The 20,133-nt window shown below is 46.1% G+C and overlaps 1 protein-coding gene and 1 long non-coding RNA gene across 2 annotated transcripts in view; one reads left to right on the forward strand and one right to left on the reverse strand.

Annotated features, from left to right (window-relative positions):
- Positions 1-7,493, reverse strand: part of ISM1 (isthmin 1) — a 42,051-nt gene extending 34,558 nt beyond the window's left edge. Inside the window, exons 1-2 of the mRNA XM_064509982.1 lie at positions 7,413-7,493; positions 6,306-6,814 (exon numbers count right to left, since the gene is read on the reverse strand). Of these exons, the coding sequence (XP_064366052.1) occupies positions 6,306-6,814; positions 7,413-7,422 (519 nt within the window). The 5' untranslated portion in view covers positions 7,423-7,493. The remainder of the gene's footprint in view (positions 1-6,305; positions 6,815-7,412) is intronic.
- Positions 6,643-16,210, forward strand: LOC112980007 (uncharacterized). The gene is made up of 4 exons (XR_010388642.1): positions 6,643-6,765; positions 7,447-9,851; positions 10,574-10,671; positions 15,982-16,210. It is a non-coding gene; the product is annotated as an uncharacterized LOC112980007 (long non-coding RNA).
- The last annotated feature ends 3,923 nt before the right edge of the window (positions 16,211-20,133 follow it).

A 20,133-nucleotide genomic window follows, 5' to 3' on the forward strand; every position in this document is an offset into this window, starting at 1 on the left:
CACCTAATGAATAATTCAATTGTTGCTTCTTGGTTTCTGTAAAGAAGGTTTCCACCAGTTTGGTACAGATGTAGCAGATGTGAGAAAAGACAAAAGAATGACTGTTGAGTTCAAAACATTGTTCCCAATTTATATTTAATATAGCCTGGATTGGTTGAACAGATCTCCCCATAGCAAAAGAATTCCAAAGCAGAGCAAAGTGTTGAAAAGCATAGTATGTTGCAGGTGTAAGTATTAGGGCTGCGTTATCTATTAGCAGGTCGTGACATGCATGTTAAAACCACAAGGGAGTACACAGTAACCAGTTCCTTACAGTAAAATGATGCTGAAATTGCTGGGGTCATAAAGACCAACAGCAGAGCATCAACCCTAGACCTCTTGTTTTATGGACAGCTGGTAGAAGAAAGGACAGAGCAGGGAAATGTGAATGAACAGGGCTGACAACCTGAGCAGGAGGAGTGAAGGGAAGATTTTTGTGCCAATCAGATAACAGTGTGGTGGCAGTAGAAGTGCTGTACTGCTGTCACAGTTGTGATGGCTAGCTGTGACTTTTCTGTGTAGAATAGACTACTGTTTACAGCATGAACAAAAACTACAAAGTACTTCAATAGATCCTTCTGTATAAAGCCCTAGGAAAGAACTGTTCTGAGCTATAGCTGCAGAGACAAAATTGAGAAGCATCCAGTGATTTAATGGCAGGTATGTATCACTGATGACCCCAGATGAGTAGTATAGCAACTTCTAACCATTGAGCTGGAGAGAAGTCCAGCAAAATACTGGTCTCATTCAAAAATCTTGGCTAAACCTAATGTAGGAAGTTACACGCCTATTTATCTAACATTGCTCCTTGCAGCCTCCGCTGAATATCATATTCCTGGATTCCTGTTCTAAATTACTGCAGCAGTCTGAGATGCTAAAATGTTTGCCACATCGTACTCTGAAGACGTGGCAGCTCTTTTCTGCCAGGCATGTTTTTGTTTGCTAGGAAATGAACTGAAGTGACAGGTAGGAAGAGAAGGTTAATTAGTATTTTCTGGAGTTTTTCTGGAGTCAGGTTTGGAAGGTGGAACAGTCTCTCTGGGGGGCCATGGACAACAGCAAATGCTCTGCTCTGAGCAGAAGTCTCACTCCTTCACCCTTGCTTTCAGCTTCATCCTTTGCTTCCACGCACACAGCAGCAGTACACGCAAAGCTAATCACCCTTCCTCCCTCCTCAATCCCAGAACAAGCCGCAGCCCACTAGCAAAACCACTAAAGAGCGTACATAATTCTCTCCTTTGGGAGATGAGAGAATGAACTACACATGGTGTCGGCCATCCATAAGGTTTAGTGCATAACTGGAAGAACATATGCTCGGGTGAGCTTTGGCAAAAAGAATCTATACAGCAAAGCCTGTGGAGAACAGACAGGTTTTACTACCACTGTCAAAAAGCACGAAACAAAACATCCTCAGTGATGAGTAACAACTTCACCGAAAGCGATTCTGGTTTTCAGAGTATCAGCCTGCTTCATTCACAAGCCACCTGCTCAGAAAGTTATTCGTACAATGTACAAAGCAGAACAGGATTTAGTGCTAGTATTAAATATATAACATACATCTGCTTACCAGCATCTTATATAGGCTAAGGACTGTTTGGAAAACATGAACTCAAAATGTTGAATCAACAAATTTTTGAAGATGATTTAGACGACCAGTTCATATTAGAACTGACCAAACTTAAAGCTCCAGAGCTCCAATAAGCTTTAAAAAGCTCAGCCTAAATCTTTCCCAAAATAAACAGCTTGAGTCCTACTTGGACTGAGAAAGCCAGAAAGCTGAAGTATGCCACTGTATCTGAATGGCAATCATTTTGCAATTTGACTGAATCCAGTATAAGGGGCAGTGGGAGTGCACAAACCTTAAAAACACATCCCAGCAAAGACAACAGAAAACACACCATCACTTCTGAACTTTTCATCCTTTTGTGCTGCAGATCTGAGGAGAAAATTAAAAGCTCAGTCCTGTAAAACGCTGCTCACACAACTTGAAGGGTGATTCTTGTGCAACGGTTTATAAGCAGCAGAATGTTTTTCTTCTCATAGGGCTCAGAGAACATTTCTGACACACTGTAATTGTTTGCATGCTTATTGAGGAGGGGGGAAGGACAGGAGCAAGGAGATTAAAAGTAAAAAGCTGTTTACAGCATTGTGCTTCTTTTCAAATAACATTCTTTTATATGGCTCCAGTTTTATGTACAACTGCTGAGTTTCACGCTAATGTAATACTGCTGCAAGTACCACAGTGGAGAATCTGACTTCATGTGCTATGGCATATATTGTTGGTGGCTCTGTTACTGCATTTTACAAGGTCATTTTTCTTGGTATGGGAACACTGTTTTTCTTGGTGTGTAAGGCCTGGTATGGAAAAATTAGAAGTGATGGGAATAAACTTTTCAGTGATATATTTTCTGTCAGAATGAAAGCATAGGAGATTTTAGAGCATCATAAAGTATTACAAACATCTTTCACAATTTATAGTATCAAGACCTTTCCTTCCTTTTAAGAGCTACATTAGAAGATAAAACTATATCCAAACAGCTACTTTCCATCTCTTAATCTAGCTTCATTTGCCCTTGTTCAGAAGCAAGTCTTTATTTCATAAATATACTCCACAATATCTTCTGCATGCTAATTACATTATACCTAATACACTGGTAAAAACAAAAGTTTACTCCTATTAACTCCTACACATCCCTCCCCCTCAAAATTCTGCTTCTCTTCTGTGGTGGGAAAAAAAGACCAATTCCCTTTCATAATTCAAAACTGCCAGAAATTTTGCAACTGTAATCTGGATTTACCATTTTGTGTTAGTTTACCATAAACCCAATTTTAGCAGCAGACTCAAACAACAACAGTGCAGAGATCCAGTGTCTATCTCTGCAGCAGTGAGTGGACAACGCCTTTGCCTGTATCTCACCCGTCGCTAAGAGAACCAGCAGAGTACATCAGAATTTTCTCCTCACTGCTGCTCCTTCTATGGGAGCATTACAGCCAGTCACGGGGGCACAATACTATCCAGATGTCTGTGAACTGTCGACACATGCACTATGGAGAAGGGCACCAAAAGTAAAAATAAGAGGGAGGGAGAAAGAATTTTTTTTTTTACTTCCATTTTAACATGGAAGTTCTATCTGGATTTCTTCATCTACCAGCCTAATTAACTGCAGGGGTTAACATAATTGAGCGGCAAAAAAAAAAAAAAAAAAAAAAAAAATTAAACAAAACTTATCTCTGAAAATCCTTCCATCATATGAAGAACTGAGGTACTGAAGAAAGAGAAGCTCTTCCTCCAGTTTATGAATCAGACTGTAAATGCACACAAGTACCTTTACTTTGGACTGTTTAAAATTCCAACAATGTTTTAAGATTATAATGGATTCTTTCTAGATCAGTTTTATGTAAAAATGGTCAAAAATTTGTGAATCATTTCCTGGAACTAGGATTAACACTTCCAAATTTCCATTCAGATGCACAGGACCAAGTTGTGACCATTTTATTCATGCAAACAGACAGCACAGGTCATACAGAAATAAACATGAACCTTTTTACTTTGCCAGTAGTACGTTTTTAGACAAACTTGCCTTGTCAAAATAGATTTACAAACAGTAACTGCAAAGAATGCTCTGTTCTGGATTTGCCACATTGTGTGCAACAATGAAACACTTATCTAACTACTTCTTAAACTCTTTTATTTCCACGGATCTAGCAAGACTCCAAAGACAGAAGAAGGAACAAAAAGCCAGCCAAAAAGGCACGTGGAAGACCTACAGACCCATGGAACACCTGCCATTTTCTTGGCACCTTTTGGCAGGACAGGGTGACAAGCTAACCAATGGTATATATGAAGCAGACTTTCACTATATTACGTATAGATTTTGTCAACAATAGGTTTTTTTCAGTGTAAGCAATAACAACCTGATACCTTCTGACCAGTAGACACCAATAGATCTGATTTTGTGCAGCTCCTCTTTCCACATTGATTCTTCACCTGGGAATGCAATGCACTAGTATTTTGCATTTCACTTCAGTATGAGCCACAGAACAGCCCCCAAAAACCACTCAGTCCAAGAGTCTAACGATACCAGTGCAAACCTCCCATTGAGCTACACATTACGATACTGTGAATGGAGGCATGTCTGTCAAGGTTCAGTTTTTTGAAGCAGGTTATAGTATTTTCCAGCTAGCAATTGAATCCATGAAAGTTATAAAACCAAAAAAACCTGACAGACTTCCATCTGTTTCACTGATTGCTCTAATCAATGCACTTTCCTCCCTTAATGCCTTGTACAGATACCACTCTCTCAAATACATAACTGCAGAATCAATTCAGTTGGGAAGTATATAAAAATTTCAGTTCTACAAATGGCAAAACATGACGAAAATATGACCTGCTAAGGCTATCACGATGCTTAAAGGCACAGATTTTTATTAAGTTATCTGTAAAAATAACAGAAAAGAAAAATACTTTAGATCGATAATCAACAGATTTTCATGCGATAGTCAACTATAATGATAATACTCTAGAAAAATTATCTGAAGAGGCTTTTCCTCTTCTTTCACCCTAACTTAACAACTGTGCACTAAAAAGAACTCCTTAGGGAAACAGCATCACCCAGAGTTCCCACTTGCCCAGATGTTTCCCTCATTATGTTACAGGCCTGTCAAGAAAAGGCAAATTCAGGGTTATTCTAATGATAGCAAACACCTCATAAAAAACCTCTCCAAATTTACTTTTCCAAGGAACATCATTTTAAAAGGCATTTCAACTGCCCATGAGGAAAGAAAGCATCATTTATAAAACATTATTACCAGAAATCTTGAAGATATTAAAAAAATGTCCTGGAATGTCAAGCCAGTGATAAAACTGCAGCTCAAAAGAGAGTCTGCACCTTGGGGCCTTACCGAGAGCAGGCAGCTGAGCGCTCCCCAGCAGGACTCCCACCAAGCTCAGCAGGAGGTTTTGGGAGTTAAGAGAGCCTGATCCCAGCTTGTGAGTGGGCTGTTGAGGCGGCAGATTTAGGCTCCCCATTGCAGTTGGTGGCTTCACTCTGTAGACCACCAACCGGAGACCTCAAGCAAACTGTTGCAGCCTGCACGCTCCTTCCCTTACTTGGGCTTTTTTTTTTTTTAAAAAGATGCTCTGTTGGTAATACAAATTTTTGCTACGGAGATGATAAAAAAGGCGTTTATCTGAATCTACGCTGATAATAAATTGTATATTTTCTGTCAGTTCTTTGCATGATTTTGTGGTTGTTTGTCTTCAGGACCTGAGTACAGATGAAAAAGTTGACCACAACATCTGAAACAGACCAGAGATTTACAAGCTTTGCCTCCAGATTTTGATGATGTTGCAACTTTTATCACTGGTCTCGAGCCATTTCTAATGAATGGCAACAAAACGTGATACTGAATAAAAAAGAACCACCTGAGAAAAAAAGGAAACAGCGTCAAAAGGCTCCTTACCTCCGACTGACAAAATTCACTGGCAGTTTCACGGCATCAGCAGATTGGATCAGACCAGCCGGGTCACAAGCCCTGTCCTTCATGATCGCAAGCATCTGCTACCCTAAGTTTTGCGGGTATTTCAGGGCTAAGTATCTACCAGCCTCTCCCAAAGCTTTCCCAGCAAAGCCACGTATTTTGTTGCCAAACTCGCCAATGTCAAACACCCATTTGGTACTTTTTTGCGGAGAGGAGCAGGGAGCCCTCGGGATGGAGCCGGCCCTGGCGGGAGCTGGCAGGGCACAGCAACCTACTGCCGTTGCCCGGCCTGCACGTGCACACCCTGGCGCGATGGCCGGTGTGTGCTGCCACCTCTTCGCGACGCCCTGGGGAGAAGCAAAACTCAGGGGCGACCCCGACGTCGCGACAGGGCGGCAAAACCCACCGTGGCGCTGGGTGCCGCCTTCGCACCCGCTGGCGCAGCGTGAGGCCAAGGCGGGCGGGAGACGCCCCGCAACACCGCCGCGGCCGAAGCACCTCGAGGCACCACCCAGCCGCGCTTTGCCGCCTGACACCCGGGGCGGGCGCGACGCGCCCCAGCCCGCCCCGCCGGGCACCCCGCAGCCCTCGGGGGTCCCTCACGGCGGCGGCGGCGGGCGCGGGGGGCCGGCAGCGCCGCGCCGCCACCCGCAGGGGGAGCCGCGCCGCGGGGCGCCGCCGGCGAGGCCGTTGGCCGTTGGCGGTCGCGCGGCGGGGGCGGCCGTTGGCGGCTGTTGGCGGTCGCGCGGCGGGGGCGGCCGTTGGCGGTCGCGCGCGGCACTCACCTGCCGCTGGCTGTGGCTGCCGTTGCCCAGGGGGCCGTGGGGCTCGCCGCCGCCGCGCAGCACGGTGATGTGCAAGGTGAGCAGGAGGAGCCCCAGCAGCAGCAGCAGCTCGGCCGCCAGCCGCACCATCCTCTTGAGCCGGGCGGCTTTAGGGCCCCGCAACGGCGGCGGCCGGGGAGGAGGCGGAGGAGGAGGAGGAGCCGCCGCCGCCGCCGCCGGGGCCGCCGCCGCCGCCGCAGCAGCCCCGGCCCCAGGGCCGGCCGCGGCCGCCGCAGGACGGGCGGCGGGGACCGCGCCGCTCTCGGCGTCGGCGGCGCAGGCGGCGGGCGCGGGGCAGCGGCGGCAGCAGCAGCAGCAGCAGCGGGGGCCGCCACACCACGGCGGAGCCACGTCGGGGCGGGACGCCGCGGCGGCGGCGGCGAAAGTCGCGGCGCTGGCCGGCTGCGGCGGGGGGCGGCAGGTAGCCGCGACGGGGCCGCGGGCCGGCGGCGGCGTCTCTGCGGGCAGCCCTGCAACCCAGAGGCACCGCGGGCCGTCGGCGGGCGGGAGGGAGGGAGCGGGCGGGCCGAGCCCCCGCCGCCTCGGGGAGCCGCGGGGCCGGCGGAGAGCGGCGCGGCTCCGCTGCCGACGGGGAGGACGCAGCGAGGCCGGGGGGAGACGGGAGCGTGCGTGTGTGTGTGCGAGAGGGAGGAGGGAGGGAGAGGCGGGGGGGCTGGGGACGACTCTCACATGGCGGGGAAGCCGGGACGCTCCGAGGGGAGGAGAGAGCTCGGGGCTATCGCCTCCCTCCTCACGCCGGGACGGGGGTGGCCCCCGCACCAGCTTCCCCCGGCTGCGCTGTCCTCGCCCGCCCCCGCGGCTCGCCTCCGCGCCCCACAGCCGCCGTCGAGGCGTCGCCTCGCCCTGCCCTGCCCGGCCCGGCCCGAAGGCGTGCGGGACGGGGGGCAGGTCGCTGCTCCCCCACACCCTTCCTCCTCCTCCTCCTCCCTGCGAGCCTGGCGCTCCCCAGGGGGCTGCGGGGCGCTGCCCCCCGGGCCGGCGGTGGGGAGTGGGCCGAGGAGGGTGAGAGGCACCGGGACTGCGAGAGCTATCCTCGAAGCGGGATACCTGACTCCATCTCTCCTCTCTCTCTTTCCTCCAGCGGCCCTAGGGCTGGCAGGGGCAGCTCCGCACTCTCTCCTGCCACCGTGCGTGCGTGTTTGAAAGCGGCTGGCTCGCCTGCTGCTGCTGCTGCTGCTGCTGCTGCTGCTGCTGCTGCTTCCAGACCAACTTTCTCGCCCCCTCGCTCTCTGTCGGGAGAGGTGTGTGTCGGATGCTTTTATACTGCCCTGCCTCCCTCCCCTGCTGTCCTCCCCCCCCTTTTGCTCCCCCCCTTTTGCTTTCTCCCTCTGCAGCTCCTGCTGCAGCCTAGTGTCGCCCCCCCTCCACCGTGGCTCCCCTCCTCCTCGTGCCTTGCCCCCTCGGCAAGCCCTGGTTTGCCAGGGAGCCCTGCAGCGGGCACCCAGCTCCTGTCCCCCTCACAAAAGAAGCTGGACTCTGCACCCACCTTGTGTAACGATTTCCACCACGGCCCAGCAAGTTGTACAGAAATGTCATGTCTCACTTCAGCAAGTTTGTATGTCCTCAGCAGGGCACAAGGCAAGGCAGAATTCAGGCCCCTAAGGTTTTTACACTTTTTGCTTTTTTTTCCCTTTGCCTTGGTTGCTGACTGTATAATTATGCTGGAAAAAAAAAATCTCTTGGATGGGTGGCCCCCAAGTTTAAAATTAACTTACATTTGAAGCTATATGAAAATAAGGGTTACATTATCACCTGCTCAACTCAGTATAGGTGCATCCAATCTGATGGAGCCAAACCTCTTTCTGAGTGTTAAAGATCTGGCTCAGTATAACAAGAACAAGCAGAGCTCAAATAAAGTAAATAAACTTGAAATGTAAAGTTATTTAACAAAAAAATGGGAGTTTTGGAATCTTTGTCATTGTTCTCGCACAATTCAGTTACATGTAAGAATAACAATATAGGCTATCAGTGTCTTTGCAAATGTGTGAAAAGGAGGATTTATGACAGCTGAGAGACTGAATTATTATCAGAGTGGCCAGATACAAAATGGTGCTGTAATGGAAGAAACTGATCCCTGCTCCAAACATTTAAAGTCTGAGACTAATGTTCTCAAAAGAGTTTCTGTGACTTAAGGGTCGAATCTTGCTTTCTGGACTTGCATTCATTTCAGCAGAGAAAGCAAGAAGCACTGTGCCAGTACAGGGCAGAGTCACAGTGCAGACGTGGTGGTACTCTCATACAAGTGTAATTTGGGAGTGATGCCACTGAAGTCAGTGTGCCAGATTTTCAGTCTGTCAGGCAGCTCTGTTAACGGTTTGGTGCACGTTCCCTCTGTCTGCTGTAATGCTCCAACCGTTTCTCCCCTGGACCAGTGAAACTGGCCCACAGCATGTTGTGCTAAAACAAATTCAGTGCGTGACAACAGTCAGAGCTTGCAGAAGCTTCCCTATAGATCTTCGTGTATCTCATGGGCGCAGTCAAGAGTGAATCAGAGCATCATCTTGTATCCTTGCAGGGACAGAGCTTTTTGCTTTCAGTGATAACCATTGTAAACTATTAAACATCAGGTAGGAATGCAGTTAAAATAATTGTACTAGAATATCATTAAAGATGTGACCAAAAGTCACAACCCCCAAACTTCAGATTTAATGATTTTTAATCCACAAACAGATTCTGTATTAGCAGTAGACACAATCTGCCCAGACGATCAGGCAGGATAAGGACTCTCACTTGACTGCCTTGAGACTTTCATAGTTAGCTATAACCACTCAGTCTAAGGAAATTGCTTGTTAATTTATACCTGATATTCCCCCCACCCCTCAAAACTGCCTTCACCACACCTGCGCTAAGTCACGGGGAGGGGGGGTACGAAGCACCCTTGTCACTGTTGGCCCCCCCAGAGCCCCGGTCTGCCCGGACCTCCACGCCCTCCCTGTGGCCCATGCGCAAGGCTGGGTTCAGCTGCCCCTGGGGGGGCTCCCTGCTGCTGGCACCTGGGATCAGCCTCGGGGACCAGGCCTGTAGGGGCACGTGGGGCCCTGCTGGGAGTCGGGATGCACTGGCCCCTGGCCAAGGGGATCCCCTCAGCCGAGCGGGGGGACTGACCACGCTTATATAAGGCGTGCTTACGGCACTTGGTGCTGTGGCTGAGCAGAGCACGGTTGAGTTGCAACAAGAAGAACAGGGCTGGTGATTAAGGCATATTCCCAAGAAGCAGGGAGTAGTTAAGAACCCAGGCTATGGGCAATGGACAGTGAAACGGCAGGAAATTGTCCTCCAGGTTTACCAAAATGTGAACAAATCTAGTGCCTGTCAGTGGATCCTGGCTGCTGAAAACTGGAAACTTGGCATGTGAGTTCTGTATTTTAGAGCTTAATACTACAAATCAATGCCCAGAGAGAGACTGAAGGATCATAATGCGAAACAGTCCAAGTGACAGCATGGTGAAAAACACACACATGGATCTGCTGCTGAGCTCTGGGTAATGTAAGTTCTCCCTTGTCTTATGAAAGACTGTGAACCAAAAGACATCTTTACTCCAGATGAGATGGGCCTGTACTGGTGTGCATTTCCTCATGGGACATTAAGTTTTATGCATTAAGCTGTTGTGTGAAGGTGCTTAGGGACAGGAGAATGCTACTATTACTGGTAAGTGGATGGCAGCAAGAAACCAAAGCCTCGTCTCACATGAAAGAAGTAAGCAAAAAAGCAGCGCTTGTGTATGCTGACACTGCTCGTATGGCTGAGTTGGAGGGAACTAGACTTGTGTCTATGTGCGATGTGCGTGCCATAGATGGAAATTTTAATTCACAAACACTGTTAAATTAGCATGTGATTAATCCAGACAACTGAATCACAGCCTGTAGGGCAGATGTACTTAAAAGCAAAGTGAAAAGCTCTGTTTTCCTGGCTGGGGGAATATTGCTCCAACAACTACCATCTAGGCACTACATAATGCAATGGGGGGTTGCTTGGGGGAGAAGATTCATCCACAGCCTGAAAGGGATGCTGCTCCCAGGATGTGGTTAAGTGCATCTACCGGGGAGGTAAATCAGCAAGTCAGTCAGACTGTTGCTGGTGGGGGCAGTGAGGTGTTTCTTTGATGGCACCCTCTCTATTAAGGTTTACAACTTAAACCTCTTCTCTCCACCCCACAGCTTGGAGGGTGGAAAAAAACAGCTCTTACCTTTCATTTCTCTTCCCTCCAGGGAATAAAGTAGACATGGATAGTGCTTAGCGGGTTGCAGCGTGTCTGCTGGGGTCTGGACAAGCCTCCTGTGCGCTCCTAGCCTTTCAACAGCCCAAGGTAAAACACACTGAGCCCAAGCCTCATTAGAAAAGGTTTAGCTTAACACATTTTTTTTCTGCATCATCTTTTGCTGTAGGACAAGTGCATATACGTGGTCACATAGTGTAGCTCAGATGATGTGTGATGATTTAGTAAGCTGCAATAGCTCAGCATCTGATATCCTGCCTCTCTCTCAAGTCCCATGGATCTTGCACAGCTTCAAAAGGGGACACGGCCATCCCAGTTGCAGCCTTGACAACGCCTTCAGGTCTTTCCACCGGTGTGGTTTGGACTCCTCCCAATGGGGGCACTTCAGCAGGGCCCTGAGTGAGAGCTCCAGTCACGGAGCTGTTGTTGAAAGGCACCACCGTCTCCTCTTATAACAGGCTGTCAGAGAAAACTGTGAAGCAGTTGTCCATGTCTGCAGGGACACCTTCAGAGCCCAAGACCAAGAAGCTGTTTCTGGTGCTGGGTCTTGGCTGGGCAGGAGAGAACTCCAGACCAGAGAGAGGGAGAGACAAGATTTGCAATGTCCCTGCTGGCATTTCCTGCTGTCTAGTATTCTCGCCTCAGCTACCCCGGCTGACTATACCATGCATTACCGATCTCACTTCACAGGGCCGAATGCACCACATCGCTGTGTAAGCACCTACACTTGGGGGTATGAATGCCATTCCTAAAACACAAAGCATTATCTAACTAACTACTGCTCAGAGTTTGGGTGGTCCTATTGACTGAAATTAATAGTAAGTCAATTGTTATCTGCTCAAGTGTGAAAAATCCTTATTTTGGAAGTGTGCGGCTCAGTGACACCCATCAAGGTCAGTGTGGGAATTGCTGGAGAGGATGAAAAGAAATACAACATAATATAATACGACCTAAGGTGCTGCTCACATCTTTATCTCATAAGTGAAGAGGAGGTAGAGGTGGGAGCAATAGATTTACTGGCGTGAGAGCTGCTGCCTTGTCTGTCAGAGCCCCATGGCCCAATTGGGTCCCAGTTGTCTGAGCGATTAAAGGATGATGGTGTTTACCTGTTTGTCCAGTTTTCCCCTTTATTCTCAATCTTCATATTCCTCCAGGCTCGTGACATTCTGTCTGTCTGCAAGACTGATTGATGGCTTTTGAGCTGAGCATAGCTGGTAGAGCGCCGTCTGCCCTCCTCAACGCGCTCCTCCCCTGTGCCTGCTCCCAGGATGCCATTGTTTTATCTTTAAGCCTGGGGGTTGCTTTAAAATTATCTGGGATGAAAACCTGGCTCCACTGAAGTCATTGGCAAAGCTCCCGTTGACTTCAGAGGAGCCAGGATTTCACCCTAAGACGCTTTGTAGATTATTGGTGAATGGAAAGCATACGTCTGGCTTCTTGAGGGTTATTATTGTTGGTGGTGACCTCTGCTCTGGTGAGCATTGAGCAAGACCGGGTTGAGACAGATGGCTAAAGCTTTCCCTGCCTCTTCCACTGCTTCCTCACAGACACTTTGCTTTGCGGCTCATCATCTTGGATGCTGCTTATCAAGGAATACCTTCCTGACTCCTGCCAATGGAATTTAATGCCTGTTTGCCCACATTCCCCATCCCCCAAAGCCAGCAGATCAGCAGATAGGAGACAGAATGGCTGATTAGCTCCTAGCTGGAACCTCTTACTATAAGCTGCAAATGCACACACAAGGGTCTTCTTAAAAAAAAAAAAAAAGAAAGAAAAAAAGAAAAAGAAAAAAGAATAACCTTCCCCTGCAGGCAACCTAAGTCTTTCTGTGATGCATGGTTCCTTTATCTTAATAAATTACAACTTGAATAGTAACCACAGTCTTTTTAAAAGAACTGATTAGCTTAGAGGTCTCCATTTTCCTGCTTCTCCTAGACCAGTGCTTTCCTTCCCGTCTGCATATTTTGCCACCAGCTGGGCCTAATAGCTGGGTCAAGATTTCTGAATTCTGCAGTGCCTTGTGTGACAGACTGGAAATTCAGCGGCCACTTTATTAAAACTTGAAGCAAAAGCAGAAATGTATAATGAATAATCTGAATTATGGAATATGGAAATGGAGAAAACAGTCCAGTCCAGTTTCCCTCCTGTTATTTATTTTTTTTAATACTGAATTCTGTTTATTTTACACTCCCCCACATTTTCACTTTTCAATATGCTGCACATTTTTGTACTGATGATGTGCAACTGCACTGTAGCATTTGCCAAGATGTGGCAGTACAGAAGTGTGGGAATAAGCACACTGGGCAACATTTTTCAAAAGTGCCCAAAGAACCTAAATTCCGCTGACTTTCATAAGAGCTTGCCACAAGGCATTTTTTGCCTCTTTAGAGAAATATAGTGGAACCATCAAGCCCCTTTGCTGTGAACAGTTATATTGCTGCAGAAGCGGCCGGGTTGGTTCAGTTCTACAAGTGGAATAAAGGCTCGGATGCCTGATGGAGTCACCTCGGGTTACTGCGCTGCAGCGCGTAGTTGCGGCAGTGCTCTGCTGGTGGCTTAGCCCCCTCCAGCACAATTCGCAGCACTGCCAGCCACGTGCAAGAGCCAGCCCAAGGCATGGCCAGGAGCGAGGGGCAAGCAGCAGGTCCCGACACTTTGGCACTGCATCGGCTCAGGCCTTGCTGATGGCATAAATGGCATAAATCCCTGTAAGGGAGCGTGTGGCTGAGCCTGAGTTGGTCGGCTGCTTCTGGAGGTTTTGCCCTTTAGTTAGATGATGTTTCTGCTTAAAGTGTTCAGCCAATGTAGCAGATTGGCAGTCTGTCTTTCTTTTTTCTTCTTTCTTTCTTTTTTTTTTTTTAATATATCATTATTTTTAAACAAAGAGCAATTTACACCTTCCACACCTATAGTTTCCACCTCTTTACTTCCTCAGGGAAAGCATCACATCACTGCACTCCAGCTAGCTTTTTTTCAAGGCTATTTTTGTGACTCTGAAGATCAGGAACTTAGCTAAGAAAAACCAAATCAGAAAGCCAGCCGAAAGACTGAAGCACAGGCCTACAGCAGGAGCAGGATTTCACAGCAAATTCTGCAGAGGCGGGTGGGATGAGATGCTGACTTCCTCCTAAAAAAGAGTTTAGCTGTCTCCACTGCAGTGAATCTTTCATTCACACAGAGAAAACAGCAAAAATATAGCTCATTTCTTGGTGGGTTCAGGTGAGGAGAGTCACCTGACATCCTTCAGGAGTTGCTGAACTGAGCTGGCGGTGGCGGCATTGCCTGGTACGTGCTGCGCGCAGAGCAGCGCAGATGCCTGCTCTGGCCCGGCTGAGGATGTCCCCAGTCTGATCACACGCTCTGGATACTGCCTTATATGGCTCTTTGCAGCTTGCATTTTGTTGTTCTTACTAAACCAGTGCCTCTGCTTGATAGCTGATACTCAGTATTTCTTAATATCTTTGCGTAGTGTTCTGTCAAATCAAAGTTACACCACATCAAAAAAAAAAAAAAAAAAAAAAAAAAGATTGTTTCTGAAACCTGCACATTATAGTGCCTGTAATATTAGAGCGTGGAATTTACACCGAGGTTTCCCATCTCAGGTTAGAGCCCATGCTTTAGGAGCTAAATAATATTAGTGATGAATATCCTCTTCTTTTTTGTGATGAAATCCCCAGCAAACATTTCTAAAGAAATACTTCACATCATGTGCTGATTTAAGTGGAAAAATGCAGTAGTTGTGGTGTTATTGAGAGACATTGTTTAACAAAGGTGGCAGAAACTTAGAGTGTGAGGGCAGGGTTCCCCCCCACCCCCCCTGCTATTTACATGTTTCTCTGAGGCTTTAGTACTGACCCCATAGGTACCTCAAACCTGAGCCCAATGACAGGTGCTGCATTCCCTACAGAGATCTCTGAATGATCCACTACATTAGTGACAGGCTTTTAAAACGTATACGTTTGTTGAGATGCAGGCAAAAAACTATCATACGAAGTAAATCCATCTTTTGTAGCAGTCAAGACAGTATGTTCAGTGAGTGCATGTCTGTTACAGAGCCATTTGGCATGCTGTAAGGAAACAGTGCAGCTAGGCTGATAGTTATTTACTGCAGGTGAAGAAATGGTTTAGACTAGCATATGTGTGCCTTCTCTTTATATTTTGTGTTACATCACTGAGGTCTTAAATTCATTTTTGTTGGACAGAAGATGGGCAATTTATGGGATATTCCTTCCATCCATATTGAGGGACCAGCTTCTAACATAGAGGTGCCCATGTTTGTGGTACCCTGGTACCAGCACTGATCACCATAATAGCAAATAGTGATGGCCTCCCTGGGGAGCATCCCATCAAAATGTGTCTTTAAGAGTGTACAATATTACATCAAATAAAGCAAGGGATAAACCGGATAGAAAATCTGGTGACTCTCATCTAAAGCATTTGATTCTTAGAAAAATATTCTCTCCTACCTGAATTTAAGTGTGATATCTGGGAAACAAATGTGTACATCACCGGTGTTCTCAAATGCAGTTTGGATAGCAACAGCTTCACCTACTGTCCACGGTGGGGTGGTGAAAGTGTCAGCAGATGTGGATGAAACCGCCAGAGCACAGGGCTAACTGGAGAACTGTGCCCCATGCGCCTCTGAAGCAGTATTGACTCCTGGTGCGTGCCCATGAAAAGACGCACGAGCGGGAAGAGAGCAGGGCGACCCTCCAGCATGCAGAGGAAATCACATGCGTGGCGCTCCTGACCCTGCCAGAGCAGTTTTGGAGCATTGCTCTGGTTGGATGGAGACACAGCACTGGGTTGGCTGGATGCTCCCTTCTGCACCACTGCGGTGGGTTTATGATACCGAGGGAGGGAGAGCAGCTGGTACGAGTGCAGAGTCAAGAGCAACACTGTGGTACACGCGACCAAGGAAATCATTGAAGATCAAAGGATGTGGTTATTCAAAGCAGCTGACTTGGCTGTAGGAGATTTTCGCTCCTCATCCACCCTGAAGACAACTGCAAGTGTGAAATAAAACGGCCTAGAAAAAAGCAACACCTGGGGCTCCACCTTGCTGTCTGAGACAGCTATTTGCTGTTAATCAATACCTGAGATTTTTCTTTTCTTTAAATTGATAACATCTTAGTGCAGTCAGAATTGACTTCAGGAGGTAGTGTGACCCTGTGCGAATCCTCACGGGAGGCTTTAGAAATATTGTTAGAAAAACAGGGAAGTTGTCACTGAATAGCAATGTGGCCCTAACTGATCAAGCAGGATATTTATCCTTCTATCACTCTGGCTATAACCATCGTTATGCGTAATGTCATTCTCTTAAAATGTGGGATGTGTGGGCTTATTGTTGCTATTGAAGATGCTGTTTTTCTTTTTTTTCTTTTTCATTTTTTTTTCTAGTAGTCAACCAGTCCATCCGAACAGCACAGCATTCGGACCAGCCTCTTGCTACTTAGTTCCAGAGTCGCCTCTTCACAATGTTAAAAACTGTAAGGCTGTTTTAGACGCTAAATCCACAAAGCAGGTGGTTGATAAGATTATTGGCTCAAGAAAATAGAAAGTTTGTGGCTGGGCCCATTATAAAAGGAAATTCTTTTCAATGATTTACAAATAAATGAACTTCAGTGAAGGCAAGGCCCTTGTGTATGTATCTGCCTTTTACTGTATATGGAGACGCTAAAGAGATGTTTTTTAAACAAGAAACAACTTGAAACAGAATGGAAATTGGAGCGGAGGGGGGGAGACAGAGACAGAGAGAGAGAGAGAAAGAAGAAAATTAACCCTTTTTTGACTTCTGGCATTTAACCTCAAGTAGCATTTTTTCTCAGTAGATCCCCGGGGGGGGGTTAATCTGTAAAATACTACAATTGGTTAAGCTGCATTTACAAGTGGGTTTAACTACAACATGTTGCTTTTGAACCAGGGCAGACAGGAAAAGGTCCAATTGACACCTGCTTCAGCCAACAAATGGGACACAAAAGATGAAATTCATTTCAAAGAGTCTATGTGTTTGTCTCTTGTCATGGATTAAATCAGGGGGCCACTATTTAAGGATGGATTCTGCTCCCATTCCAGTCAATGGAAAAAACCCGCCTATTGCGTGAATAATGCAGAATGGGCCCTTGGCAAGGACCAGTCGGTTGCTGGTGAAGTTTTACTGACGATTCTGCAGTAAGCAAGGATCTAGTACTTCTGAAATGCTCGATTTGCAAGCCAGATGTTTGAAATTCACACTTGCAGAACTTTAAACAGACCGATTAAAGTTTACTGAAAAACAATTGGGAATACAAGAATTTTTTCTGAGAATGCGGAGTACCACAGTGCTCTTTAAAAATAGGTTTTCATTTGTTTGATTCGAGTCTAACTCAATTTAGAAAATTCTTCCTGTCTAAAGCAATTTCTGTGTGTGTGGGGAAGAACAGACAAAAATTGCTGAAATTATGCTTTTTAGAAATTCAAACCAAAAGAAAAAAAATGATGGCCTCATTGCCAATAGTTTCATTAAAGAGCATGACGAGATGCTGAAGCAAACACTCAAGATCATCAACATGTTAAAAACCCCTGCAGCTCACACACAAACGATGTTATAGGGCTCCCCCAAACACGTTCGCTCCTAAGAAGCTCTTTGCACTTTCTAATTTGGGCCCAGCATCGGTGTTTGCAGGGCGAGGGGGAGGCTGCAAGGAACACGTCTGGGACTCCCTTCTGCCTGCCCAAAGGAGGAAAAAAAAAAAACCCAACCAAACCCTGACACGAACATTTTGGCAGCTCTTGGTTTCAAGGAGAACTTTGTCTGTCACTTACTGTCCTTTGAACTTTCATGGATGCCCTGGTGTCTGGGGTTTCCAAATCCCCGTCCCTGCCAAATAACAAGCCAAATTTTGTCCTCAGATACCTGCCTCTAATCCCATAGAGTTGTGCTGAGTTTGGTCCATGCACAGGCTTTTGCCCATGTATTTGACCACTCTGGGCTGTCATCAGCTGCTCTGCTCCTATGGTTAATCTCACAATCACAGCTCTTTTTTCTTTTTTCTTTTTTTTTTTTCCCTTAAGCCTTTGCTCTTCAAGTTACGTGAATATATTAAATTAGTGGGCTTTCTTTAAAATTGTATTTCTAACCCTGGTAGATACAGAGAAAAATCATGAAATGAACTCAAAAAAGCTTGCAGCGGGAGACAAACTCCAGTATCTGCAGATGTTCGCTCCTGACTCCTGAGCTCCGAGCCCTGAAGCTGGCAGTGCTGGCGAGCCTGTGTTGAAGTTGAAGGGGCTGAAGTCCAGTGTGGGACTCCTGTCTCGGGTACGTGGGCACCGCGAGGTGTTTGCAGCTGCAGAGCACCCAGAGACTTCAGGCCAGGGCTGTCTGCTGACACTGCAGAAACCCGACCGCGTAGACACCTACCATGGCCAAGAAACTCAATACATTCTGGGTAATGAAGCACCAATTAAAACACACACATGCAGAGAAGGTGCTGCTGCATGGGGGAATGCTAACTCTGAGTTTCCTGCCCTTTGTAGGGCCCTCGCCAACCTCCCCCTACCCCCAGCAGTGTGAAATTCCATTAACAAATAATTTTGTTTTAAATGCTTGTTTTTAGCGAGCATTTACTGATAATGTTTACATCTGGTTTCTGCCATTTTAACTCCCAATGAGTCCTTTAGGCTAAACAACACACATTTTTGTATCAGTTTAACTCTTCTAATCTGAAACTGGTATATTTAAAATACTGTGATGCAACTGCCCCCTCTCAGCAGGCAGAGATGATGCAAAAATAAATCATGTTCCTTTAGATTTGCAAGGATGAGCTATACCAGTATAAGGTATCTTTTGCTGATAACTCCACTTTCATTAGGGCTTTCACTAATTTAATTGTTTCAACTAAAAAACGCCATACCACTAACTGAAATAGATACAAAATCTATGTGCAAAACAGGTATAAGATGTAAAAGGGCTGGAAGGCATGGTCTTCCCTGGCTAATATTACAAATGTGATTTGAGATGTTAGATGTGAAGAGATCAACTGGATGTGTGTGGAAATAAAAGCTGCTGATTGCTGGCGTGGTATGTGACAAAGGTGTTTGCACTGGCCAAAGGTGCAGAGCCAGAATCCCCCCAGGAATGGCAAACACACTAACTCCTGTTACATGATTGCCTGATAAACTAATTTAAACCAGAGAATGTTCAGCATCTCTGGCAAAAATGAATGTTTAAATTGCTCTGTGCTCATCAAGGCTACATCTTTTCAACTGAGTTAAGTATGGCAGCTTTAATTTTGTCTCTAGAAAACTCATGGCAGTCCTTTGAAGTAGTTAGAGCACAAACAGTTCTGGTTCATGTAGTGCTGTGGTTATATCTATAGTAGCATTTACTTATTGTAGACATCAGTACCAAGTAAAATAGTTGACATGATCGTTAAAGAAACAGAGGACTTGCAAGCATAACATGAAAAGAGAAATGATACCTTTCAATCCACTAACATTCTTTGACTGTTTCAGCAAAATAACAATGACAAAACCTACTTTGCCTTGCATAAAAGCTCTTACTAGAGATTGTTACATGAACTAAAAAACTCATGGTTGAAAGGAAAAAATTTCTATCACTGACTAAAAATTATTTAAACAGTAGAAATCCAAAAAAGTAAAAAAGTGAGTGTGCATATATATTAAAAAAGGTATAAAAGTATATATATATATAAAAGTCTTCAGTTTGGAGTAAGGTTAGCAGGGAAGGGTCTGGATTTCCACTGGAATTATGTGACATACCTATTAATGATGTGCGGAAGAAACTGAGATGTGATGTACTAAAATTGGCAGATAACACAAAACTGCTGAAGGTAATCAAAGCTGAAGGAAACCATGAACAAATGCCAGTACAAATAGACAATCCAACAATGAAGAAATCCAGGGCAGAAAAATGTAGTGAAAATAATGTTACACAAAATCGTCCCATGCATTGCTTGATGCTAAACAAGCTCTGCCTACCTGGGTAGCACTGTGGATGACTGAGAGCTGCTCAGGCAGAGGTGCTGCTCAGGAGAAAAAGCTGTGAAAATGGTGAGAAAATGATGCTGAAGAATTTATCTTGCTACACTTCCAGCTTGTGCTTTAAGTGATAACTCTATGTCAAACCAGAAACCAGGAAAAGAAAAATTCCCCGTGACGACCAGAGTCAAGGAAACTTTCACGTGAGAAGGGACCCAGAAAGATCAGGAGGGAAGACAGCAGACATGCTCCTGGACAGAATAACGTCTGGTAAAAATAGCAACTGTATTACACAAAGGGAAATGATTTCTTCCTACACTATTGGAAAGAGAGAATGCAGCATCATTAAAAGACATGACATCTGAAAGTGAAGAGGAGCATCCTTTTAATAAATAAAGCCTTGCACTGTACAGATGGGCTGTGGGATTCAGACACAAAATGTTGAAACCAGTAGAACTGGTAGAACAAAGAACTTCTCCATAAATTTAGGCATTTTTATGAGACCAAAATCTCTTATGGAGATAGGGTAGCATTATCTAAATCAGTGGTTTTCAATCTTTTTTTTTTTAA

This window comes from Dromaius novaehollandiae, chromosome 3 (assembly GCF_036370855.1).
Source record: "Dromaius novaehollandiae isolate bDroNov1 chromosome 3, bDroNov1.hap1, whole genome shotgun sequence".
Lineage (NCBI taxonomy): Eukaryota > Metazoa > Chordata > Aves > Casuariiformes > Dromaiidae > Dromaius > Dromaius novaehollandiae.